We start from the raw sequence: 22,995 nt of genomic DNA, 5'->3' as shown, positions 1-22,995 counted from the left end.
ATTGCTATCTAAACATTAAAAGCAATAATGTGCCTCTTCTGAGAAGTTTAAACTACTCATATTGATCATGTTTTCTAAAAAGCATGTATTTCCTTCTTCAATAGAGGGAACGGTAACTGCTATTATTTCCCTTAAATTTCATATACTCTAGAATGCCTTCTCCCCTCCTTTTTTCCTGCCACTGTCTTATTGAAGAAACTGGGTCGGCAACCCTGGAAAATGTTTGGCATCTACTTCTTCCAGTAGCATTTTCTATAAACTGTAAGTCAGGTCTAGAACACTGATTAGATCTAGGTTAACTTTTAGGGGGTGCAGTAGGGAGACACAAGAATACTTCACGAATAGTATATCACATCCTTGGGTACGAAATACCTAGGTCTCCCACTTTTAGTAATGCTGGGTTCATCAGTGGATTCAGGTAGTGAAAGCCTGATCCCTCAATGGCAAAGTTCCCATTTTCCTTTTAATCACTGATGATCTTTTTCTGAATCAACTATTTTATTAAGAGTTGCACGTGATTTTCTAATTATATCATTCCTTCCACATTTGTCAGCTGAGAATCATCTGTAAAGAAATATTTCCGCCCAACCACCAGCACCATCTGGTTACCCTGAAATACAGTTCATGTAGCCAGTTGGTAGAGTAAGGTACTCACTGGAGCCTTAGTCACCTCTCATAATGAACAATTTTGTTAAATAAGGAATTATTACAAATTTGTGGATTTTTACACATTTTAATTCGTTATAGTCATTATTCATTTTGATGATCAAGTGGTTCCAACTTTGGCTAGCAGGAGCTCTTCAAGTCTTAGCTATTTCCTTGATCTGACTTAGCAACATGTCCCAGGTTTATCTTGTTTACTTCCTGACCCAGACTTGGAATCTGCCATTTCTCCAAAAAATCCTGTTTTTTTTTTTTTGTTTTTTTTTTTTTTCATGACAGGTACTGAAAAAACACAATAGGGCACTGGGTATGGAAAAGATATTCTTAATCTTATTTTACTAAAGAATAAATGTCAGTCCAAAAAAGAAATCAGATCTGACATTCTAAACTCTCCAGTGGTACTTAATTTCCTATTGTGACTGAAAAACAATGTAAAGTCTTTACCATGGCCCATAAGACCATCAAACAATTCCTTATAATCTAAAGTCTCTGGGAAATCTCCCCAAAGCAACACCAATTCTAGCAATTAAACTTAAATTTCATTTTCAATATCTCAATTTTAGAATGTTTCAATGTTCTAGAAAGCAAAAGTTGGAAGAGCATACCTCATTTTACATACTTTAGATACTATTTACACAACATGTCCCACAGGTACACTAACCATTCCAGGACCACTGGCAAACAGCATAGACAACTTTAGTAAACTGTCTTTAGAATTAAATTAACTCTTACTGGTGATAGGAGTTGCATTGTTGGGTGTGTCGGCTCTCAGATACTGAGTTGTCTGGGTGGATGGCTGAGACAGCCCTTGAGAACTACTGCTGGCACTAATGCTGCAAACAATTTTTGAGAGAAATATTTGATAAGACAGTTTCAATGAGAAATTTCCTCTTTCCTTACATACAAAATGCACACAGCCATTATAACCAGCCTAAAATCCTGATGGAGATCATAATAATTCATGATATTCCATACTGAAATTTTAATCTAACTCGTAATATAGAGCTCTATTTTTTCTTTCATTTCTATCCCCAAAATCACTAAGCAAGTTCATCTTATCAAAATTATTCAGAAATGCAGGTACTTGTGCTCAGACACATCAGATAATTGTCCTAAACCTCACACAAATACATGTTAGGGAACATATGGATCATCTCTCAAAAAGATAGCCCATGCCATTCAATTAGATTGCTTTTTAGAAAAGACGACGACAGACCGGCCTCTTTCAATGATGGCCCAATATCAAATGGCCTACAGGTAAGGGAGGAGCAAACCAAATCAAATGTGCCACCATGCTCAAAACTTAGAAAAGGAGTATTGGCTGGGTGTGGTGACTCACACCTGGATTCCCAGCACTTGGGAGGCCAAGGTGGGCAGATCACCAGAGGTTAGGAGTTTGACACCAGTCTGGCCTACGTGGCAAAACCCCATCTCTATTAAAAATACAAAATTAGCCAGGCATGGTGGCTCATGCCTATATTCCCAGTTACTCAAGAGGCTGTGGTAGCAGAATCGCTTGAATCTGGGAGGCAGAGGTTGCAGTGAGTCAAGATCACGCCACTGCACTCCAGCCTGAGCAGAGTGAGACTCTGTGTCCAAAAAAAAAAAGGACTATCAGGAATATCAAATTTGGTTCAAGTTTGTTTAATCACGATACATTTGCTGCTTCTGCTTCCCCAATCCTTCCTTTTTATGCAACTTCTTGGAAATCTCTAATACTTGAAACATTACACCATATTTTTTAAATAATACAGGAGACTCAGAAGATGATAGGTTCAAATAATTATAAACCTTGTGTTCAAGATTACTATAAATTAATGCTTCTCAAACATGTAGTTTGTCTTTTCAGTGGGGAGAAATCTTGTCTCTTGGGCACATTACAGTCTGTCTTAGTTCTTACAATTTTGCAGCAGTGGAGATGTGAAACATAAAAATTTAGCATGAAGAGTGAAACCAGATGGCAGGATAGGTCCTTCAATGCCTCTCTTAGCTACACAAACAACACTGCCCAATCAGTCTCCAACTTTCCTTTACGCAAAATCTTTTAACTGACCACTCCCCACATAATAGTTCTGTATTTTCAAAAACTGGTAATTTTTAAAAATACATAATAAAGTTAGGTGCAATGTCAAGCCTGTACCTAACTGCAGCTTTTAACTATAGCTAATAACTACAGCTGTTTGGAAAGCTGAGGCAGGCAGATCACTTGAGCCCAGTAGTTTAAGGTCAAGGTGGGCAACACAGTGAAACCCTGTCTCTCAAACAAAACATACACACACACACACACACACACACACACACACACACACACACACACAATGACAAAGGGCTGCTATGTAATCTGTAACATTTATGTATGAATGTGTATTTTATTAATTTCAAGAGCCCATACACACATCTGAAAAATATAAATATATAACATCCAGGCAATGAGGACTGTAAGTCCTTATGTAGCCTTTCTATGGCTAACAATACAACATACTATTATCTGCTATTATAACCAAAACACTTGTAGAAAGTCATAGCAAAAAGTAAGATAGGAATGTCCTGCAATAAACATTTGGAGAGCACCTACAATACGCAAGCTATTCTGCTCAGCACAACCATGGATCCCAAGATACATGTTTGCCTAATGGCCCCCAGCATGCCTTCCCTGAAGATGTCCATCATTTTAGAGTATCTATTAGACTAGTGCAAAAGTAATTGCAAATTGTGGTTTTTACCACTGCTTTTAATGCAATTAAAACTGCAATTACTGCACCAACCTAATACTACTTCTTGTGATGCTGCAGTTAGGCCTGTTTCCCCAGCAACTCTGTGAAGATACTTTGCAACTCAAAGAGAAAATAGTAAAGATTCATTAGGCTATCATCTGGTTAGAGTGCTGGAAGAGCTTCAGAGGCTCGATGTGATTCCAGAATTGATCTATAGGAATTTATAATGTAGTGGGTATAGGTCAATACAGAAAAAGACGAAGAGCATAAACTTTGAAGTCAGAACTGCCAGTACCATCGATTACTAGTTGTATGGCCTAGGACAAACTATTTAATCCTCTGGAACCTCAAACTCCCTGTGGACAGAATGTGCATAATACTCTGCTCTGATCAGACTGTTAATTACATGAAAAATAAGTAAGAACAGCATTTAGGATAGTGCCTTAAATTATTATTACTAATTTATAGTATACTACTATACTTAAATTAATTATGTGAATATTATGCACCCCCAGTCCTTAGAACAAAAGAACATGGCTCTGTTTTACAGCTGAGTACCACTCAAGGATTAGACCAGATAGCAGTTGTTAGAAATCCAGAATTCAATAATGGGGAAGGAAGAGAAGCATTACTATCCTCAAAAGAGAATGAAATACAGGAAATAAATGGGATTGAGATAATCTACCTCACAGGATTTTTGTGAGGCTAAAATTGCATGAGATATGTGAAAGTACTACTTAAATATTATCTGCAATCAACATCACTAAGTGCACAGACCCATTTCTCTCCGTCAACTGAACAGTAGGTGGCACTCTTGTGCTACCTCTGAATTTGTGAAAAGCCTGTAGGCACATCAAGGTGTTACAGGGACACCTATGTCCATTTTTCGTTCCCTCAACAGATATTAAGTGGGTCCCTAAAATAAGCAAAGCACTATACTAAGTGGTCAGAACAAAATTTTTTCCTGGAATCTAAGACTTACTGTTACGGAAGAAGCAAGACCTACACTGGCATCCATTGAAGTCAACACCTACACAGCTCTATCACAAGAGGTAGAAAATGAGATTAAAATGTACATTTACTAGCACTTAACAGTTTATAACCAGTCTAAATAAATTATCTCATTTGATTTTGAAAAGCAAGTAAAATTATGTATGGAGATATTACCCTGTTTAAGAATGAAGTCAGAACTTTGGCAAAGATCATAATTTTCCTTCAAAACACTTACTACAATTTGTATTTTCTGTTTTTCTCTGTAACTCCACTTCATCTATTCACTCCACAAATATTTATTAAGTATCTACTACAGGTCAGGTACTGTGCTGGGTGCTAGAGACAGAGCAGTGAATGCGACAGACAAAGATTATGACCCCTACATTCCAGCAGGGATTTTTCTTTAATGTCTGTCCCACCCAAACAGACAATAAACTCAACAAAGGCAGAACAAGTGCCTGTTTATTCACCTCTCTTTCCCCAGCACTTAAGCCAGTGCCCAGTACAGTAAGCCCCAAGTGGGCCAAAGTAAGCCCCAGTGAGAGCTCAATTAACACTGAGTCAATGAATGAACAGAGAAAACCGCACTTCCCTGGAACAGAAAACATAAATCAGACAGAATGGTCATTTTTGACACAAACTGTTGATATACATTGAAAAAAGCAAAGAATTATTAGTGTATAACAAAATGGTTTTTTGCCTCCCTGTATTCATTCTTCATTCAACATATAGTTACTGAGCATCTTACTATGTGTTAGACACTGTTAGGCATTAGATATAGAATCAAAGATAAATAAAGGGCAATTTTTGTCACCAGTATAGCAAGGGTGGTGGGGTTAATGGAAACGAAGTGAAACATGAAGATGCTGCCAAATAACAAGTTCAAGCATCCCACAAAAGAGGAATAAACTTTCCCATAGTCACAAACTAACAGGGAAAGACTACAGTACAGACACAAACCAACCCCTCTACAGGACTTCAGGGTGAATGTAAAGAGAAGCTCTGCCTATCCAGGACAGACTCACCTGGCATAACACAGAGACCAAAAAGATCAATCTGCAGTGTTAGCACAGGGAAAGCCACACACAAGCTCCAACTGCCCTGGTATGAGCACATCTCAGGCAGTGTTAATTCTCTGCCTCTAAGGAGATCTGTTTATAACGAGCAGTGGCTCCTGAGTGCCTGGAAGGGAAGAACACTAACATCCCTTTCTAAGGAATTCCACGGAGCCATGGCCTCCATCAAACCTCACCAGACTGCCTGAGGATTAAAGGAGTTAATGAAGGTAAAGCACAGGAACAGTGCCTGGCACATAGCAAGTACTTTACACAATGACAGTGAATTATTAACATAGCTACTACAATACTGAGTCCCTCCTGCTCTGCCCTGCTCCTAGAAAAGCAATCCTGAAAAAGTTATTTAATCTCCTCAAGCCTATTTTATTTCTAGGTGGCTGTTGAGTGTGAAGATAATACATGTGAAGTACCTGGTACAGTACTGGTAAATAGAAAACAATAAATGGTAATCCCAGTGGCCCCTATGCAGAGAGAGAAGCAGCAGATGTCTCTTAATTGTTGTTGGATAACTGGATGGGGGCTTTCTGGTCATCACTGTTAGCTTGCGGGGCAGGTAATAAATAATTGTTATTAGGACAGGAAAGGGCTGAAGAACTTTATCCCTCACTACTAGCATACTGCAACATCATTAAAAACTTCATAAAAGTGGCACTTACTATATGTAGGGCTGTGTTTTAAGAGCTTACAGCATTATTTCATTAAAACCTCACAACATACCTACGAGGTGTGTATTTCTGCTTTACACAGAAGAACTGAGACACACACAGGCTATATAACTTACTCCATGTAGCTCATAAAACTAGTAAACAGAACAGCCAGGCTTCAAACAGAAATGGATTGGCTTTAGAGTCCATGCTCTTGACCACTAGCCTATGGTCTTGAAAACAAGTGATTATAGAAGCTAGTTTTACTCAAGTAATGTCTGGAATCCTTTGCCTAAAAACTACAGAGAACTGGAAAACCAACTCATGGATGGTAATTAATTATTTCAGCAGGCAGAGGTAAATGCCCCATGGAATCTGAAGGTTCTTGCACAAGTCTGGCCTATGTGGGCTCACAGCCCTAGCACACACACAAGCATTAAAGGAAAGCACAACTCTCTGCGTTATCAAGACTGATGTCCAAATGACATGCTCTTCAGTCACCTATCTACCTGTATCCTCTCTCAAAGTCCTATCAAAATGTTCCTTCAATTGCTTCCAAATGCCATTTCTTCCTCTGTAAAATCTAAACCTAACTTCAACACCACCATGTACATAAACCATATTCTGAAACACATCATATACATCATATATGTACGTCCTTTCTCATTCATATCCCTTTCATCTTCTTTCGCCACACAGAAAAGGAAAATAAAACAGCGGAGACAAAGAGTACTTAGGGGCAGGTACTAAATCCAACTAGTTCCCTTCCCCTTCGTATTCTTAGGAACAAATATGCTTACCAGCTATATGTTAAGACCAATTAAGACTGGTCACTCAACAATGAGTAAGACACACTGCTCCCTGTCTTTTTCTTCCCTTTAGAATGTAAGCTTTTTCCATTCTAAAGGTAAGAAAACTACACAAAAAATTATAGAAGAAAAAGCACAATAACTGCTACGAGAGAGAGAGAGAGAGAGAGAGAGAGAGAGAGAGACAGAGACAAAAAGAAATGGGTGTTTGGGAGGCACAGAAAAGACTTCATGAAAGAGACAGCAATGGAGCTGGAATGTGAAAAATGGACAAAGTTTGGACAAGTGGAAAATGCATGGAGGCCTGCGGGAAGAAGAAAGCATGGAACAAAAATCCTGAAGGGCAAAGTATGGGGCAAAAGTGAGGAACGGGTAATCCTTTGACTGCAGCACAAGTAAAGATACAGTAAGAAGAGGAGAAAGGATTCAAAGAGTATGGACAATACATCTCCACGTAAAGGAGGGCTTTCAAAGAAGTTACAAAGCTGGGGGATGTCTTCTGTCAGCAACTGAGAGTCACTGAGGAGAGAAGAAGTGTGTGTTATGAAAATAAACCTATCATTCCATCTGTACCTCTCACCCTAACTTGACTATAATGTCCTCCTGGTCATCTGACTCACCAAGGCTGGACAAGCACCTTTGCGTATTCCCACACTTTACTATACATACCACAGTCATCAAATTACATACTTTTATAATTACAGGTTAATGTAAAAGATTAAAATCTTGAAACTATGAAGTATATCATTATTTCCTTCTATTTCCAGCACTTCGCATAGTATCTAAACCCAGTATATCTCAAACTGGCTGTACCTTAGAATCATCCAGGAAGCTTTATGAAAAATACTGATGCCCAAATACTACCAAAAACCACTTGCATCGAAATCTCTGGAGGGTGGACTCTAATACTAGTATGTTTTAAAAGCTTCTCCTCGACTCTAATGTGTAATCAGGTTGAGAACCAATGGTTTAAATCAGAGCAGGTGCTCAATAAATGTTTACTGGATGGAGAGAGGGAGAGAGGGGGAGAGGGAGAGAGAATGATGAAGGGAAGAACCAGAAAGAAGAAACAGGGCCATTTTGAAAAGGCAATGGTCTGAAGTAGAGCCATGTCAAAGGCGAGAGAAAAACAAACTTGTTCTCCACTTCTTCCCCAACAACTGAAAAACTAATTTCTGACTTCATAAATTTTTAAAAAATAAAAATAAAATCAGAGAAAACACAGAGATAGTGATTAGTTGATCTTATTTTTCCTTTGGCTGGGGCTTGGTCATCCTCCCTCCCTCCGCTGCACCACTGCACATCTGTGCGTATGACTCCCACACATACACAAATAACTGCTTTCATTTTCTTTTCTTTCTCAAAATATGTACAATACCTGTCATCCAGTTCAATCCTTTTCATACTATGAAGGTGCAAAACAGCTAATATTATTGCTACGAGAAATATTACTGCACAACAAACCCCTACACTAATATAAAACACACGCGTAGAAGTGGTTGGAGCTGCATGTACAGGATCATCTGAAATAAAAACAAAAAGCACATTTAGCTTTTTAAACATGTATGACTGCTTTGTGACCCAATATACACAAATAAGTATCCTGTTCTTTGCCCATTCTTTGGTAAGATCAGTTACCAGTAGCATGTTGGTTTAAGTTCATATAATTTTTTTGATGTTTTTGCTGTGGGTTTAAAAAAATATTTTGGGCCCAGCATGGTGGCTCACGCCTGTAATCACAGCACTTTGGGAAGCCAAGGCAGGGAGATCACTTGAGGTCAGAAGTTTGAGACCAGCCTAGCCAATATGGTGAAACCCTATCTCTACTAAAAATACGAAAATTAGCTGGGAATGGTGGCGCGCATGTGTAGACCCAGCTACTAGGGAGGCTGAGGCACAAGAATTGCTTGCACCTGGGTGGCAGAGGTCACAATGAGCCAAGATTGCACCATTGCACTCCAGCCTGGGCGACAAAGCAAGACTCTGTCTGAAAAATAGTAAGTAAATATTTAAATTAAGAGAGACAAAAAGAAAGCCCTCAGCAACAGGGAAAATAACCCAATGACATAGACACAAGCCCCCCCACACACACACATACACAGAGAGAAAGAGAGAGAGAGAGACAGAGAGAGAAAGAGACAGAGAGAGAGAGAGACAGAGAGAGAGAGACAGAGAGAGAAGCAAACTGAGAAGAAACATGCAGAAACAAAGACACAGATGACATGAGCAGAGTGGAAGATGCAAACAGAAGCAGAATTGGTGTGGCTAGAGATTTATGCAAGATTTGATCATGAGTACTCACATCCTAACTCTACTGAAATAACTTGAGGCATTTGGGGTTTATCCTAAATGAGACGGGGGATCACTGCAAGGTTTCAAGCAAAGCAATTTCACATAGTCACTTAATAAAAAATGACTGCATGATGTGTGAAGAATGCTGTGCAGGGGAGCAAGAGCAGAAGCAGGGAACAATTAGAAGGTTATCAGAGTAATTCAAGGAGAGAGCACTGGCTTGGACAAGAGGGTCACAGTGAAGATGATTAGTAAATGGATTTGGGAACATAGTCAACAGACCTTACTAACGGATTGTACCAAAGTAGAAAGAAAAAGAATAAAAAGTTTTGGCTTAAGCAAGTACTCGGATAAGGGTATCGTTACAAAGATAAAAATAAGCAGGTTGGGGAATGTGAAAATCAAGAGTTTTGTTTTGTTAAATTTGGAGTACCTAGTCTACTAACTAGGTACCTCATATCTTCATGCATAGATGTTAAATGGACAGACATACAAGTTTGGAGTTCTGGGAATAGGTCAGGATAAAAGATAAAAAGTTATAGCTTTCAAAAATACGTAGAAATAAGAAAAATAAAACTGTTTCCTAAATTTTAAACTTTCAATCAACAAACAATAAATCAGAATAGATTAATGCACAGAGACCAGATGATTTCTAGGGCAGCTAGACTTGGCTGTAGCCTGAATGAAGGCATGACTTTCATCAAGAACTACCTTATACCATGGGAAAGCTATTCAATCTTGGGAGGGGCAGAAAAGAGTTCTGGAAGCATGTGCTGGCAGCACTGTCCAAACACTTTCCAGAGCAGAGGATACTGCTCTACTAGGGAGATCACCCTAGTATGTACCCTGCTCAACTACCTCCAAATTCCAGGCTTTTCTATGCACTGTTCCCAGTCCCTCATTTACCCTTCATCTGCCACCATCTAATCCCCCTTCAGCTCTCAGAAGACATGTCACTGTCTTCTGAGGGAAGCTATGCTTGGTTCCCAAATTCCCCTGTCCTTGCCTTATCATAGCTTTCCATGCTATGTTATCACTGCCTATTGTCTTGTCTATTTCTCCTACTACATTTAAACCCCCGAGGATGGGGTCTATTGGCTTACAGTTTAGTCCTCTGCCTCAGTCATACCACCTAACACACCAGAGACTCTCCATAAAGTGTTGGATGAATGAACAAATAGAAAGGGTGAGAAGATGAGAGGGAGCAAGGAAGCAACAGACAGAGACCAAGAATATGCAATACTGCTTTTTGTGAGAAATAATATCCCACTAGCATTAAAAAAAATGGGCAATGTCACCAGAATTTTAAAAGTAAACTTTGGCAATAGTGACTTTTTTTTTTTAATGTTTTTTCTTTCTTTTCAGAAATATTCTAGCAAATAAATAATATGTCACATTATTTTACTGGCAAAAAAAAATTTCCACTTGGAGACATCCAGATGCTCTGTGCCGCCCAAGGTGATGAAAAGACAAAATAGGCAGCAGAGTACCACCTTTGGACTATTCTTAGCGAAAGAGTTGATCCTGAATCTAATCAAGTACAAATCTACCTGCCAGTTTATGGGAGAGAAAAAAAATATGTTCAATGATTTCGGGAACATGCAGAATGTGGGAAATTCTCTAAGACAAATGATGTAATTTTTAAAATAAATAATATTAATAAAAGGATTGATGGTTTCTGATTATTACAAAACACACACCACCCAGTTGTATAGGCTTCATCTGGCTCTTGATTTGGCAGGGGGCTGGTGGGGGGGACATTTTTAAGACAATCAAGTTAACCTGAACATGGACTATCTATTGGAAATGTCAAGCAACTGTTAATTTTCTTATATGTAATAAATCAAAATGAATAGGTATTAGGTAACTGTAGGATTTTCTTTAAGGCCCTTTTAAAAGAGATCCACCCTGAAATATTTATGGGTGAAGTAGTATGATGCCTGGGATGTGCCTGAAAATACTCTACTCCACCCCTAACCAACCACAAAAGGAGAGAATCAATGGAAGAACAATGGCAAAGTGTTGATCATCACTGAGGTTGGGGGATGGGCAAACAGGAGTTCATCAAAGTGTACTCTGAACTTTTATATACTTGAAATTTTCAAAAAACAATTTTTTAAAGTCTACTTGCATGAAGAGAGTATAGTATCCTTTTAAGATAGTGCTATTAACACCAACAGCACAAGAGTAAGACTTGATAATGTCTCCATGTCAGAAAATAAAAAAGCAGTTTGTAATAATATCTAAACATAACCAGTATCAAAAATAATAATCTACTTTGCATATCTGCTCTGTAGGTTTAAATAACATATCTGTAAGCTTACATCTTCATCTGGATGAAATTAGCTAAAGACTAGGTCCGGATCACAAGCCAGATTTTTCTAACCCTCTGCTAATAAAGATCTTACACGTATTTCATGTACATACTTTAATTACAACTGCTCAAAAATACATGATATTCTTGCTTGTAAAACTTTTTGGCTTACTTGTAAAAAAATATGTATAAATTTTAGTTCTCAAAATATTCAATATTCTAATAGTTTCATGACCTATCCACCTGTCTACAAAGCACCAGCAAAATAAATAACATGGTGTCATCATTTGACAAACTAGAAACCATGAGGCCTCCAAGCTTCATGCAATCATCTTTATATGCAATCAACCATTTTTAATTTCTAATAATGGAGAAAGATAAAACAGTAACACTTACAAATAGTTCTGCTAGTGTTTTTGTCCAAGGCTGAAGTTTTTACTTCTTCAAGTTCTGAATTTAAAAGGAGATAAACAATGCTTTAGAAATTCTCTTTTCCATGAAAATCCTTAATTACTGTAATTATCAGAACATTACTGGAACATAGCATCAGGTATTTGTTGCAAGATAATGAAAGCTATGTTACTATTCTGATAATCATCACTACAGCCATTAATCAATAGTCTATACCAGTGTTAGCCAAAGGGTGTTACTTCTAGATGCTCAATGAAAAAGGGTTCCCGTGGTCAAGAGGTTTGGGAAAAGCCACATACTATAGTGTCTCTTTGGAGGTGCACAGTGCACACTAAATGTGCAGACTAAAAGGAGTTATGGGGTCACAAAATTGTTTAACCCATAATTCCCATCCTCATTATGATAAAGGAAACTTTTCTTGACCTTCTAACATTCCATATAGTACAGATACATTTTCTGTTGCAGACAGTTTTGGAAATATAGTAGTTTGGCAAACCAGGTAGGTCAGTACATTAGGATCACATAATGAATTAAGAGTCATGGGCCTGAAATGGATGACTAGGGCAGCCAAAACCATGACCAACAAATACAGAGGGCCATATTCAGACTTAAGTCTAAAACAGAATAGAAAATTACTACAACACAGAATTGTAATGTTAATTTTCACACACATATTAAAGAAAATGGAGAAGGTATGTAATCATCTTGAATATCAGTTGACCATTAACCTTAGCAGATACTAGCAGTGGTGGGATCCAGAGGCCACACCATGTCTGGTTATCATTCTGCCTTTAAGACTAACAGATGAAGCACCAGGGTACAGTCACTGCACATTTCTCTGTGGATCAGGAACTGAATGTTTTACACTCTTCATTGGCTAGCTGTGATAGCCTAGGTGGCCTTAGGGTCCAATCTCCTTATATCAAACACATACTGACTGCACTGGACTAGATAGAGTCTCTGGAATCTCCTTTTGTCTTTAAAATTACATGAAAGTTACTACATAAAGGAATATAATAGAACTTTAAGTTGTATCAAAACACTAAAGCTAAAACTTTTCCTTCTTAAAACGTCTATTCAAATGTAGTGCAGCTTTTTTATTGGCATGTACCTGGACATTAGCCATTGTAACTCACTTGTTGGCCTTAGGTGTTTTCGTAACACTCAGCACTGAATTCAACTGGGAAACGTATTAAAAGACGGCTTAACAAAGAGGCTAGAACAGGTCTGTATCCCAGCTGCATCACTTAGCTATCTGATCTTGGCAAGTTAAGATTCTCTGAAGCTCAGCTTCCTTTCCTGAAAATGAAGACATGAGAGAACCCTTGCCTAGGGTTGCTGTAAGGATTAAACAGGTGTAATACCTGTAAAGCCCTTAGAACATAGTAAGCACTCAGGGTTTGGTTGGTTTTTTTAAGGATTTTTCCCCCTATCTTAGATACTAACCAACTCTACCTACGTGACCCTGTAAATTTGGGTCACTATACCTTTGTAAAACTTACGGTGAGTGGGTTGGACTAAACTTGTGAAGAGAACTCTACAATTCTTTGATCTATGACCTAGCATGCTGGAACTATTTCATATCCACTCTGATTTCTTCAGTAACACATAATTCAAAACCAAAAATGACTAACATTTATTAAGTACCCACTTACGGTATTTAAGTTTTAGGCTAGATTTAATTAATCGTAAAAAACAACAAACCCTGAAACCGGTATTATGCTCATTTTACAGATTAAAAAACTGAGCCTCAGAGAAGTTAAGTAACTTGTACCAATACCCTGAAAAGAGTAGAGCTGTCATTCCAACCCAGGTCTATCTGACCCCAAAGCAATGCTTCTGCATAAAAGTAACTTGGTAAGGGAAACACAGTTAACGTACAGTTACTCAGAAGTCCCAACATATTTTTCTTATTTCTTTACCTCTTCAACCACGTTACCACCATTCCTAATGGAAAAGATCTTAGCAATTCTGACAAAAATTTGAGAACGCATTGACTGAGTGATACCTGAGTGAGATTCCTGGCTACTAACTATCTGGGGTTATCTCAAAACTTCATCTATCAGTGTTCTTTTCTCACTTGCAACTATAATCAAGAGTTGGTCAAAATTAAATCTGTGAAAAAACAACAAAATCTATTTTTCGCCTTCTCACATACATGTAAAACACATTTTGGTAAATAAATTCCTTACTTTTGTAGCACATTTTCCTTCGTTTAAAATTTAAGACGGTAAAATTTTTTGAAGAATTTACTGTTAAGTTGAGTTGCATTAGTATCATAACTTCAGAATCTACTTTGCCAGTACAGGAAAGCTCTACCCGAAACACTGTTTAAAAAAGATAAGAAAAATATTTTACATTTTCTAAAGATCAGCATTAATGCCCCAAATTATTCTTTTAAACATTTAAAAATTACTTACTTTTGCTGCAATAAAACTAAAAATAAGACATTTAAACAAAGTAACTAAACAAAAGCTTTTAGAGATCTTCAGACTACCACACCTCTAGACATTAAGCATTTAATTCATTATGGATATAAAACTTAGTATTAAAGAACAAACCAAGACATCAATGAATAGATAATTATTTTCAACTTTTGCTCATCTTTTTTTTTTTTTTTTGAGACGGAGTTTCGCTCTTGTTACCCAGGCTGGAGTGCAATGGCGGGATCTCGGCTCACCGCAACCTCCACCTCCTGGGTTCAAGCAATTCTCCTGCCTCAGCCTCCTGAGTAGCTGGGATTGCAGGCACGCGCCACCATGCCCAGCTAATTTTTTGTATTTTTAGTAGAGACGGGGTTTCACCATGTTGACCAGGATGGTCTCGATCTCTTGACCTCGTGATCCACCCGCCTCGGCCTCCCAAAGTGCTGGGATTACAGGCGTGAGCCACCGTGCCCGGCCCTCATCATTTTTAATCTATCACTTTGTCTCCTAAGTCCTGCTATTCCAATACACTAAAGCTAAAGGATCATAAGGCAAACCTTACCAGACACATCAGCAATAGTATCAACAGAAATTACATGATCAAAAGGAAAGAAAACTTGCTACCAAAATGCAAGTATGTTTGCTCCTAATAAAAGATTACATATAAATGTGTAAATGAATCTGATAAATTCTCAACTATGAATTAAAAACAACATCTTTCTCAGGAGAAACTGATTTTCATCCATAATTGTAGAAATGAGATAACAGACTTCAGCACATATAATTTTCTCCCCAATCTTTCACTTTAAGATTCTTTTCCTACAAATTTAAAATATATCATCCTACCATCTGTATCAGTGCATTAAAGCTATGGCCATTTCTAAATTACTTTACTGCCCAAAAAAATTTAAGCAGCCTTCCTGTGCTTTCTTAAAGCTTAGTTAGATTAATGTATGTCACTGATAACAGTGAATACGACTGCCAGAAAAAGTCTTACAACACTATTGTGGCTTATACTTTCAACTTTTTAAAATTTTCCATTTCTTACAAATATCACAACTTCAAGAGTCTAAGAAGCTAGCTCAAAAGTAGTTAAATTGGTGTAAATAAGACACTTATTCATTTACTCAGACTGTACTGCATGCCTATCCTGTGCCATACTCTATGCTAAGCATCAAGGGAATTGCTAGATAATGTAATCAATGCAAAAACACTTAAATTTTAGGTTCTAAGGGGTAGAAAGAATATAAATTAACAAATGAAAGAAGAGAAGGAGGCAGGAAAAAGTGCGGATCTTGAGTCTTGCAGAATGAGTAGGATGAATAGGAAGGAGTTCACAAGCAGAAAGAGGAAAAGATGATTCCAAATACTGAGACCAGCACATGCAAACGCTTGAAGATTAGAACTGCATGTAGTCCGGAACTGCTGGACTTCTGAGGCAAGTACAGCAACAAAACTAGGCAGGCAGGCAGGCAGGGGCAGATGGTAAAGGATCCAGTTACACAAGGTGGTGAGTCTGGACTGTTCAGCTGATGGGCTTCACGTCACATGGTCAAATATGACTGCAAAGATCATCTGGGCCACAGGGTGGAATGTGGGGCCTAATCAAAGAAGAAGATGATCAAGCACAGGGACTCATGCGGAGGTAAGTACCAGCAATGCAGAAAAGGAGACAAGAGACGGCTACGCACAGATAGTTCTAGAAGAACAGAAAAGAAAGAATGGTTTAAGAACACAGTGCAGGCTGAGGCAGGAGAATTGCCTGAACCTAGGAGGCAGAGGTTGCGGTGAGCTGAGATCAAGCCATTGCACTCCAGCCTGGGTAACAAGAGCGAAACTTCGTCTCAAAAAAAAAAAAAAAAAAAAAGAACACAGTGCAAATATTTACAAAAATTACTTTCACAGTACTTATACATCTTATGCCTATCAAGTAATACAGACTGCACATTAGTAGTTAAACTGCTCTTTTGGGAACACAGAGGATGCAGTTGAAAACAGTATGTTAACTCTGTCTTGGAAGAATCTTACTTACCTGATAAAGTGCGTGGAACTTCCCCCTGAACAGAAATGTTGACCTGGGGCATGTCCATTGCCAAAAAATTGTCTACCTGGAATCCCAGCTTATATTCAACCTGTAAAATAGAGAGAAATAAAATGGACCTGTGATAACAGGAAGAATACTAACAGCTTGACTTCATTAATTAGCTCATTAGCTAATCAATGCATGAGACTTTCATATGTACAATCTAGCTATTAAAAAATCCAAATTGTCAGAAACACTCCTAGGAATTTTCAATGGGATAGAAATTCAACCCAGTAAGCCACTCTCTATTTTATGTCCAAAACAGGACCACCACTCTTCTGTAAAACTGCCATCTAGGATCAGAAATCCTGCTGAGGACTATGCAGCACTGACAGAGAAGCCATGGAGAGCCAGATATGAAGAATCAAGGAGGTGAGCTATGTAACTGACAGACTGTAAAGAGCCGCCAATGCCTTCTCTGGTCGATAAGTGAAAGCCAAGCTCGGACGGCCTCCTTGTGGCTGGTGGAAGAAGGTGTGCTCTGCAGACCCACTCCCACAATAAGCAGATTCCAAGGTAGATTTCTCATGGAATACCTAAGTCACATCCTCTAGTCTGGCTTTCCCCAAAAAGAAAGTTCATGTCTAGATCCCCATTTAACCTCTGGATCTAATTCTCAAGTGATTCAGAATCCAGAAGGAAAGAGAGGCAACCAACCTATGAGATGTCTCTAAAACACCAAAGTTATCGATCAATACTTGGCCTACCCAACATGTCTTAATAAAACCAATCAGCATCGATAAATAATCATGTCTCTGTTGCTACGGAGAGTTCATGAAAGAAGCAGCTCAAACTGCAAAACAATAGCTGAAATTCAGAATGGCTGCCACCTTCAAGACCTTCAATGAGGCCCTACTGTTCACATCACTCTCCATCCTGCCCACAGGGTCTTGGTAAGTTCAGTATCCCTCTCCCATTCAGTGTTCACTAAGGTGTCACTGGTGGCAGGCTGAAATCTGCAGAGCCATGAGGCAGCAGGTTGGGAAAAGAGTGGGAAGAGGTTCACTTAAACCATTCTTTAAGAAACTTAACTAGGAAGAACAGGAGACAGATGGTGAAGTGGGGGGTGTCCCAAAGCTTTTCTTTCTTCCTTTTTAAATGAGAGACATTCACATATGTGTATATGCTAGTGAAAAAAGCTAATGAAATGGTACATAATGGAGATGAAAGAAAAGAGGGAAAGAGTATTATCCCAGATATAAGGGAAGAGATGGCCCTTAGGCTTGGGATAAGGCAGAAGGCGATGTTACCCATGAATAAGAAGGAGGGCTCAATCCGGAGTCTGACTTCCCTTTGGGTTTCTCCTTTCACACTCTAAAGTCTCTTAGCTAAACATTATAGGGGTATGCAAACAGTAAACTCTTCTTTTGCAGTTAAGATAGGTACATAAGCAACTGTTAAAGGCTGTGTTTGATGAGTGCCACATTCCCAACAAAGGAAATGTTCTTGCTGCCTTCCAAATGTTCTCACTGGCTTCAATATTCTGTGTTGAAGTCAACATCAACACTGACTTAGTGGTACCTTGGCTAGGAAGTGTTTACACTCACCTTAGCATATCACAATACCACTACTGCCACCAGGGGGTACTAGAGAGCCACAGCCAAGCAAGTTTAGACAGGGAATGAGCAAGCTTTCCAGCAATACAACATCAAAGAATGCATTAACTACAACCCGACACTCATGCTGTCTCTGACCAGGACCATACATGAAGGATAGATGCACAAAAAAAATCAGCAATGCCGGCAAGAACTGGGTTTGGAACCATGAGACCATGTGACCCTTAAGTAAATTAATAACTTCTCATGAGTTTTCGTTTTTTTTGCAAAATGAGAGTAACACAACATGTTATGAGGATCAAATACGATCATTAATGCAATACACCTGTTAGCCTGGCACAAGTCCCCTCTGATAAATGCAGACATCAGTGGCATCAGAAGTCATTCCAGAATAGCCACCTGATTGCCATGCTGTACTTCTCCATAATCATCAGCCTACTGTTGGCCCCAGGGATTCTGACATAAACCCTCCTGGATCTGTCAAGAACACTGCTGCAGGCCTTCTGTTTTTACCCCCATTCTGAGAACCTCACTATTCAGAACAGCCTCCTACACGCTCAGTTTCTTCACAAATGTCTTCCCATCTTCTTCTACAACCTGACTTTCCTTAAAAGTCATCTGTCCCCCTGCCTATCATTCAGTTCCTTTAACACCTGACCTTCAGTGCCTAGATAAAGGGTCAGCACTCTTCAGGATCACTAGGTCCTTCCCAGCCATCCCTTCCTCATGCCGTCATACAAATACCCTCTACTTTGAAGCTCACAACTTCTTTGAGATCAAGGCTTACTCTGTCACCCAGGCTGGAGTTCAGTGGCATAATATCAGCTCGCTGCAACCTCTGCCTCCTGGGTTCAAGCACTTCTCCTGTCTCTGCCTCCTGAGTAGCTGGGACTATAGGCACATGCCACCATGCCCAGCTAAATTTCGTATTTTTAGTAGAGACGGGTTTTCACCATGCTGGCCAGGATGGTCTCAAACTCCTGGACCCCAAGTGATCCACCTGCCTTGGTCTCCCAAAGTGCTAGGATTACAGGCATGAGCCACTGAGCCCAGCCAAAGCTCCCAACTTCTACTCATAATGACTACTTCTCATGCCATCAACACCAGGGACCCACACAGGACTTGCAGAGGCCTTGGTCTCCTGCCATGTTCTCCCTGGCTTCAATATTCAATATTCAATATCCTGCCACACTGAAGAACTACTTTATTACCAAAACAAATGCAAAAATGCCATTCTACCAAAGATCCCATCACCACCTCTCACCATTCACCTCTAATTCCTACAAAACCAGTTCTCTGACTGCACCACTGCAAGTCAGCCAACACTGACAAGGCACATTTATGAGCCGGGGCTGTGTTCATAGCAGGATGCAGTAGCCAGTTAAAGCCACTTCCCTTCTCTCCAGTCTAGCCATGAACACCTAGTTTCAAGTTACCCACAGCCTATGCCCTAAAGAAGGCAACATTACTGACAGTCATATTGGCACCTTCAGCTGGTTCACTCCCTCCACGCTCTCAGAGAGCAGCTCCAGCATCCTGACCACCCCTTAGTCTACTCTTGCCACTCAGCACTGCTGAAGGAAATCCATTCTACAGAGAAGGAACTCTTACACAACAATGACCTCCGGGCTCAGGGGAGGCCCTTAGTTCCGCTCAGCAATCCCTTCCTCGCTGGCCCTCTCTTCCCTAATCTTATTCCAACCTCACAGGCCCTCCCCACTTCTTCACCCTCAATGTTCTTGTCCTTTTCCACTAGCACAGAGGAACTCCCTTTCTGCCTTTTTTTTCAGCACCAGGCAGATCTGTTAGAACATCCTTTCTTTCCGTTCCAGTCCCAAGGAAAGGTCCATTTTCCTATCCAAATGCCAAATGTAAATCCTTCTCTCCTAGCACACTAGGTTCTAGTCCATTTTACCACTGATGGGATATCTTAATTTCTCTTTCTTGTTCTCTTTTACCTTCAATCTCTCCCAAGTGTCCAATTACCTACTCGACGTATCTACCTAATACTGTAATCCTACAGCCCTCCAACTTAACAAATTCAAAGCCACACTTACTATTTCCCCTGAAACTTGCCATCTCCTTTATTCTAGATCTCAGTTATCACAAGGAAAGAGGCGGAGGACCAGAGACCAGAACCCCTAAGTAAGCAGAGAGGGTGTGGCAAAGGAGTCAAGGGCCCTAACTGCAGTTCTAAGAAAGGGGTAAGACTGGCACCTGAGCGTCTCAGTGTGGCAAGGGAAAAAGGAGGCGAGAAGGGAGGTAAATGAGGTTGTGAGTATAGCTGGCCTGAGTCAGGAGACAGGGAGAGGTGCAAAGCGCTGAGGAAGAGGTCTGAGAAGGCAGCCCTTTGGCCTATCAGCAGCTTGGAGGAGTATGAAGCATGAATGGGTGGAAGCCTGCTTGCTGGCTCCTTTTTTGAAGAACTGTCTGAAAATGGGAGGCATTCACCCGTTAGCTCTCTTCTCCCTCTCCAGTCTTCAGGATACAAATTTTAAAACTGCAGTTTCTGGGATCAGAGAGGAAACTGCCAATTATTGAAGTCCAATTTTCTCTAGTTTGGCATGTATCAATCTGTAAGGACTCTCACTTGCCAATCATCCTTTAAAGAAACATATCTGCTCAAAAGTTAAATTTACAGTCTACTGGGACAAAGAAATTTGAACAGCAGTTGTTTATCAGAATGTAGAGTGAGGCAAAATACTTCAAAAAAGAAACTATAGGCCAGGCGGTAGCTCATGACTGTAATCCCAGAACTGTGGGAAGCCAATGCAGGCAGATTACTTGAGGCCAGGAGTTCAAGACCAGTCTGGCCAACATGGCAAGACCCTGTCTCTACTAAAAATACAAATATTAGCAGGGCGTGATGGCAGGCACGTGTAATCCCAGCTACTCAGGAGGCTGAGGCAGGAAATCATTTGAACCCAGAAGGCGAGGGATGCAGTGAGCCAAGATCGTACCCCTGCACTCCAGCCTGGTGACAGATTAAGACTGGGTCTCAAAAAAAAAAGAAACTACAAAAAATATAAACATTTGAATAAACTAAAAAATAAACATTGTTGCTAATGTTCTCTTACTTGGAAACAAACGGTGATTACAAACAGGAAGCTAGTAAGTAAAGCCATTTCCTTCTGGAACACAGAGAGTACAGATTTAAAGTGATGAATACACTTGTCTACAGCCAAACAACATTTTAATTTGTCTGAATGCGTTCCTCATAGAAACCTCACTCTGCACAGGGCAAAGTCGCCGGTCTCCAGCGGTGCTGCTAGAACTCTGGACAAGTTCCCTGCAACTCCTCCTAGATAATGATGATGAGTTCCTGAAAGCAGAGAACAGCCACAAGGTGGGGGCGGGTAGTGGAAATATTTTGCTACATTTTGGCAAGTTTCTGCTTTTTGGCTATCTAAAATAGCTACTGACACTTAACAGACACAATTACATGTTTTTCCTGGATATTGGGGGCTGTTCTGGAATATAGAAGAAACTCATTATGTGTTAAAGCCTCTGAGTAGCCTGCTTTTCACTGTGTGGTCTTACAAAAGAGAAGCAATACCAGAGTTCTACTCCCATCTCAAAAGGCAATTAACACAATGGTCTTTCCTGACCACTCACTAAGGCAAGTGTGACAGGTGGGCTAAAAGTAAGACAGCTTCAAGCCTCTGAAGAGACCACAATCTGTGCGGCAAGACAAAACAGTGGAAACACCGAAGAACACCACTATTGCCAGAAGCTGTGATATACGAAAACTAATGTTAAAATATCTACAATGTTGAACTGACATATATACCAGGGAGCCTGGAGATCTCTGGAAACAAATATTTCATCTTCTGGCAAAACCTTAAAAAGCAAAAACCAAGAGTTTCTGGGCTTGTATTAGAGCTTGAGAGCCACAACCTTCTTTCTGAAAGTTCATGATTACACCTCAGGGCTAAATTATTAGGCGACAAACCCTTCATCAAGCCTCCCCTGCCCTCATGTGTGACTTTCCCATTTCAGGTCATCTCTACCTTCTGCTTCCTCTACCCCTACCTTCAACCATCTTAAGCAAATCCCTTTCCAAATCGGGGTCTTAATTCCCTCATAGGAACTGATCAATAACCAAAGTACAACCATGTAATAATAAATAATATAGCCATTTGAAGGGGGAAAAGGTGCAACTCCATATCAAGTGACAGATCCTTGACCAGGATACTGTTCAGTGCTCTGCAAACTGCAGAAAAGTATGTGGTATGTTAAGTTGTTGAAAGATGTATACATACATATACACATATACACATGGATGCTTATATATGCACCAACTATTTCTTTTTTTTTTTTTTTTGAGACGGAGTTTCGCCCTTGTTACCCAGGCTGGAGTGCAATGGCGCGATCTCGGCTCACCGCAACCTCCGCCTCCTGGGCTCAGGCAATTCTCCTGCCTCAGCCTCCTGAGTAGCTGGGATTACAGGCATGTGCCACCATGCCCAGCTAATTTTTTGCACTTTTAGTAGAGACGAGGTTTCACCATGTTGACCAGGATGGTCTCGATCTCTCGACCTCGTGATCCACCCACCTCGGCCTCCCAAAGTGCTGGGATTACAGGCTTGAGCCACCGCACCCGGCGCGCACCAACTATTTCTAAAGGAAAGACAAGAATCAGGCAACAGTGGCTGACTCAGGGAAGAGGATCTAAGTAGCTGGATTGCTCAGGGATGGTACTAGAAGGTGTGAGGGACTTATTTTTCATTGTATATACCCTTTTTGTATACGTCTTTTCTAAGTTTCACTATGTGCATATATTATCTACTCATAAGATTAATTTTTAAAATAAATAAATGTAACAAACTGTGCTAAAATCACCTAGAATTAGGAACTGCAATAGTGGCTAAAGCCTGAAACTAGATTAACACACAAATATTTCCTTGGTTTTTTACTAAAAAACATTATAATATGGTTACTTTCCTCTAAATTTTTATACCTGTTACAGATGAACTTGCGAAATCAGTTTAGGTTTATATTCAACCAGCTCATT

The 22,995-nt window shown here is 39.7% G+C and overlaps 1 protein-coding gene across 6 annotated transcripts in view; it reads right to left on the bottom strand.

Moving 5' to 3' along the window:
- The window catches only part of RYK (receptor like tyrosine kinase), a 164,118-nt gene that overhangs the window by 39,996 nt on the left and 101,127 nt on the right, over positions 1-22,995 (bottom strand). For all 6 annotated transcript variants that reach the window (XM_074405903.1, XM_074405904.1, XM_074405906.1 and 3 more), the window contains 5 exons: positions 16,375-16,474; positions 14,109-14,243; positions 11,902-11,955; positions 8,278-8,422; positions 1,396-1,496 (listed from right to left, as the gene is read on the bottom strand). In XM_074405903.1, the coding sequence (XP_074262004.1) occupies positions 1,396-1,496; positions 8,278-8,422; positions 11,902-11,955; positions 14,109-14,243; positions 16,375-16,474 (535 nt within the window). The remainder of the gene's footprint in view (positions 1-1,395; positions 1,497-8,277; positions 8,423-11,901; positions 11,956-14,108; positions 14,244-16,374; positions 16,475-22,995) is intronic.

Source organism: Saimiri boliviensis, chromosome 9 (assembly GCF_048565385.1).
Source record: "Saimiri boliviensis isolate mSaiBol1 chromosome 9, mSaiBol1.pri, whole genome shotgun sequence".
NCBI lineage: Eukaryota > Metazoa > Chordata > Mammalia > Primates > Cebidae > Saimiri > Saimiri boliviensis.
This window is presented reverse-complemented; position numbering and strand designations above follow the sequence as displayed.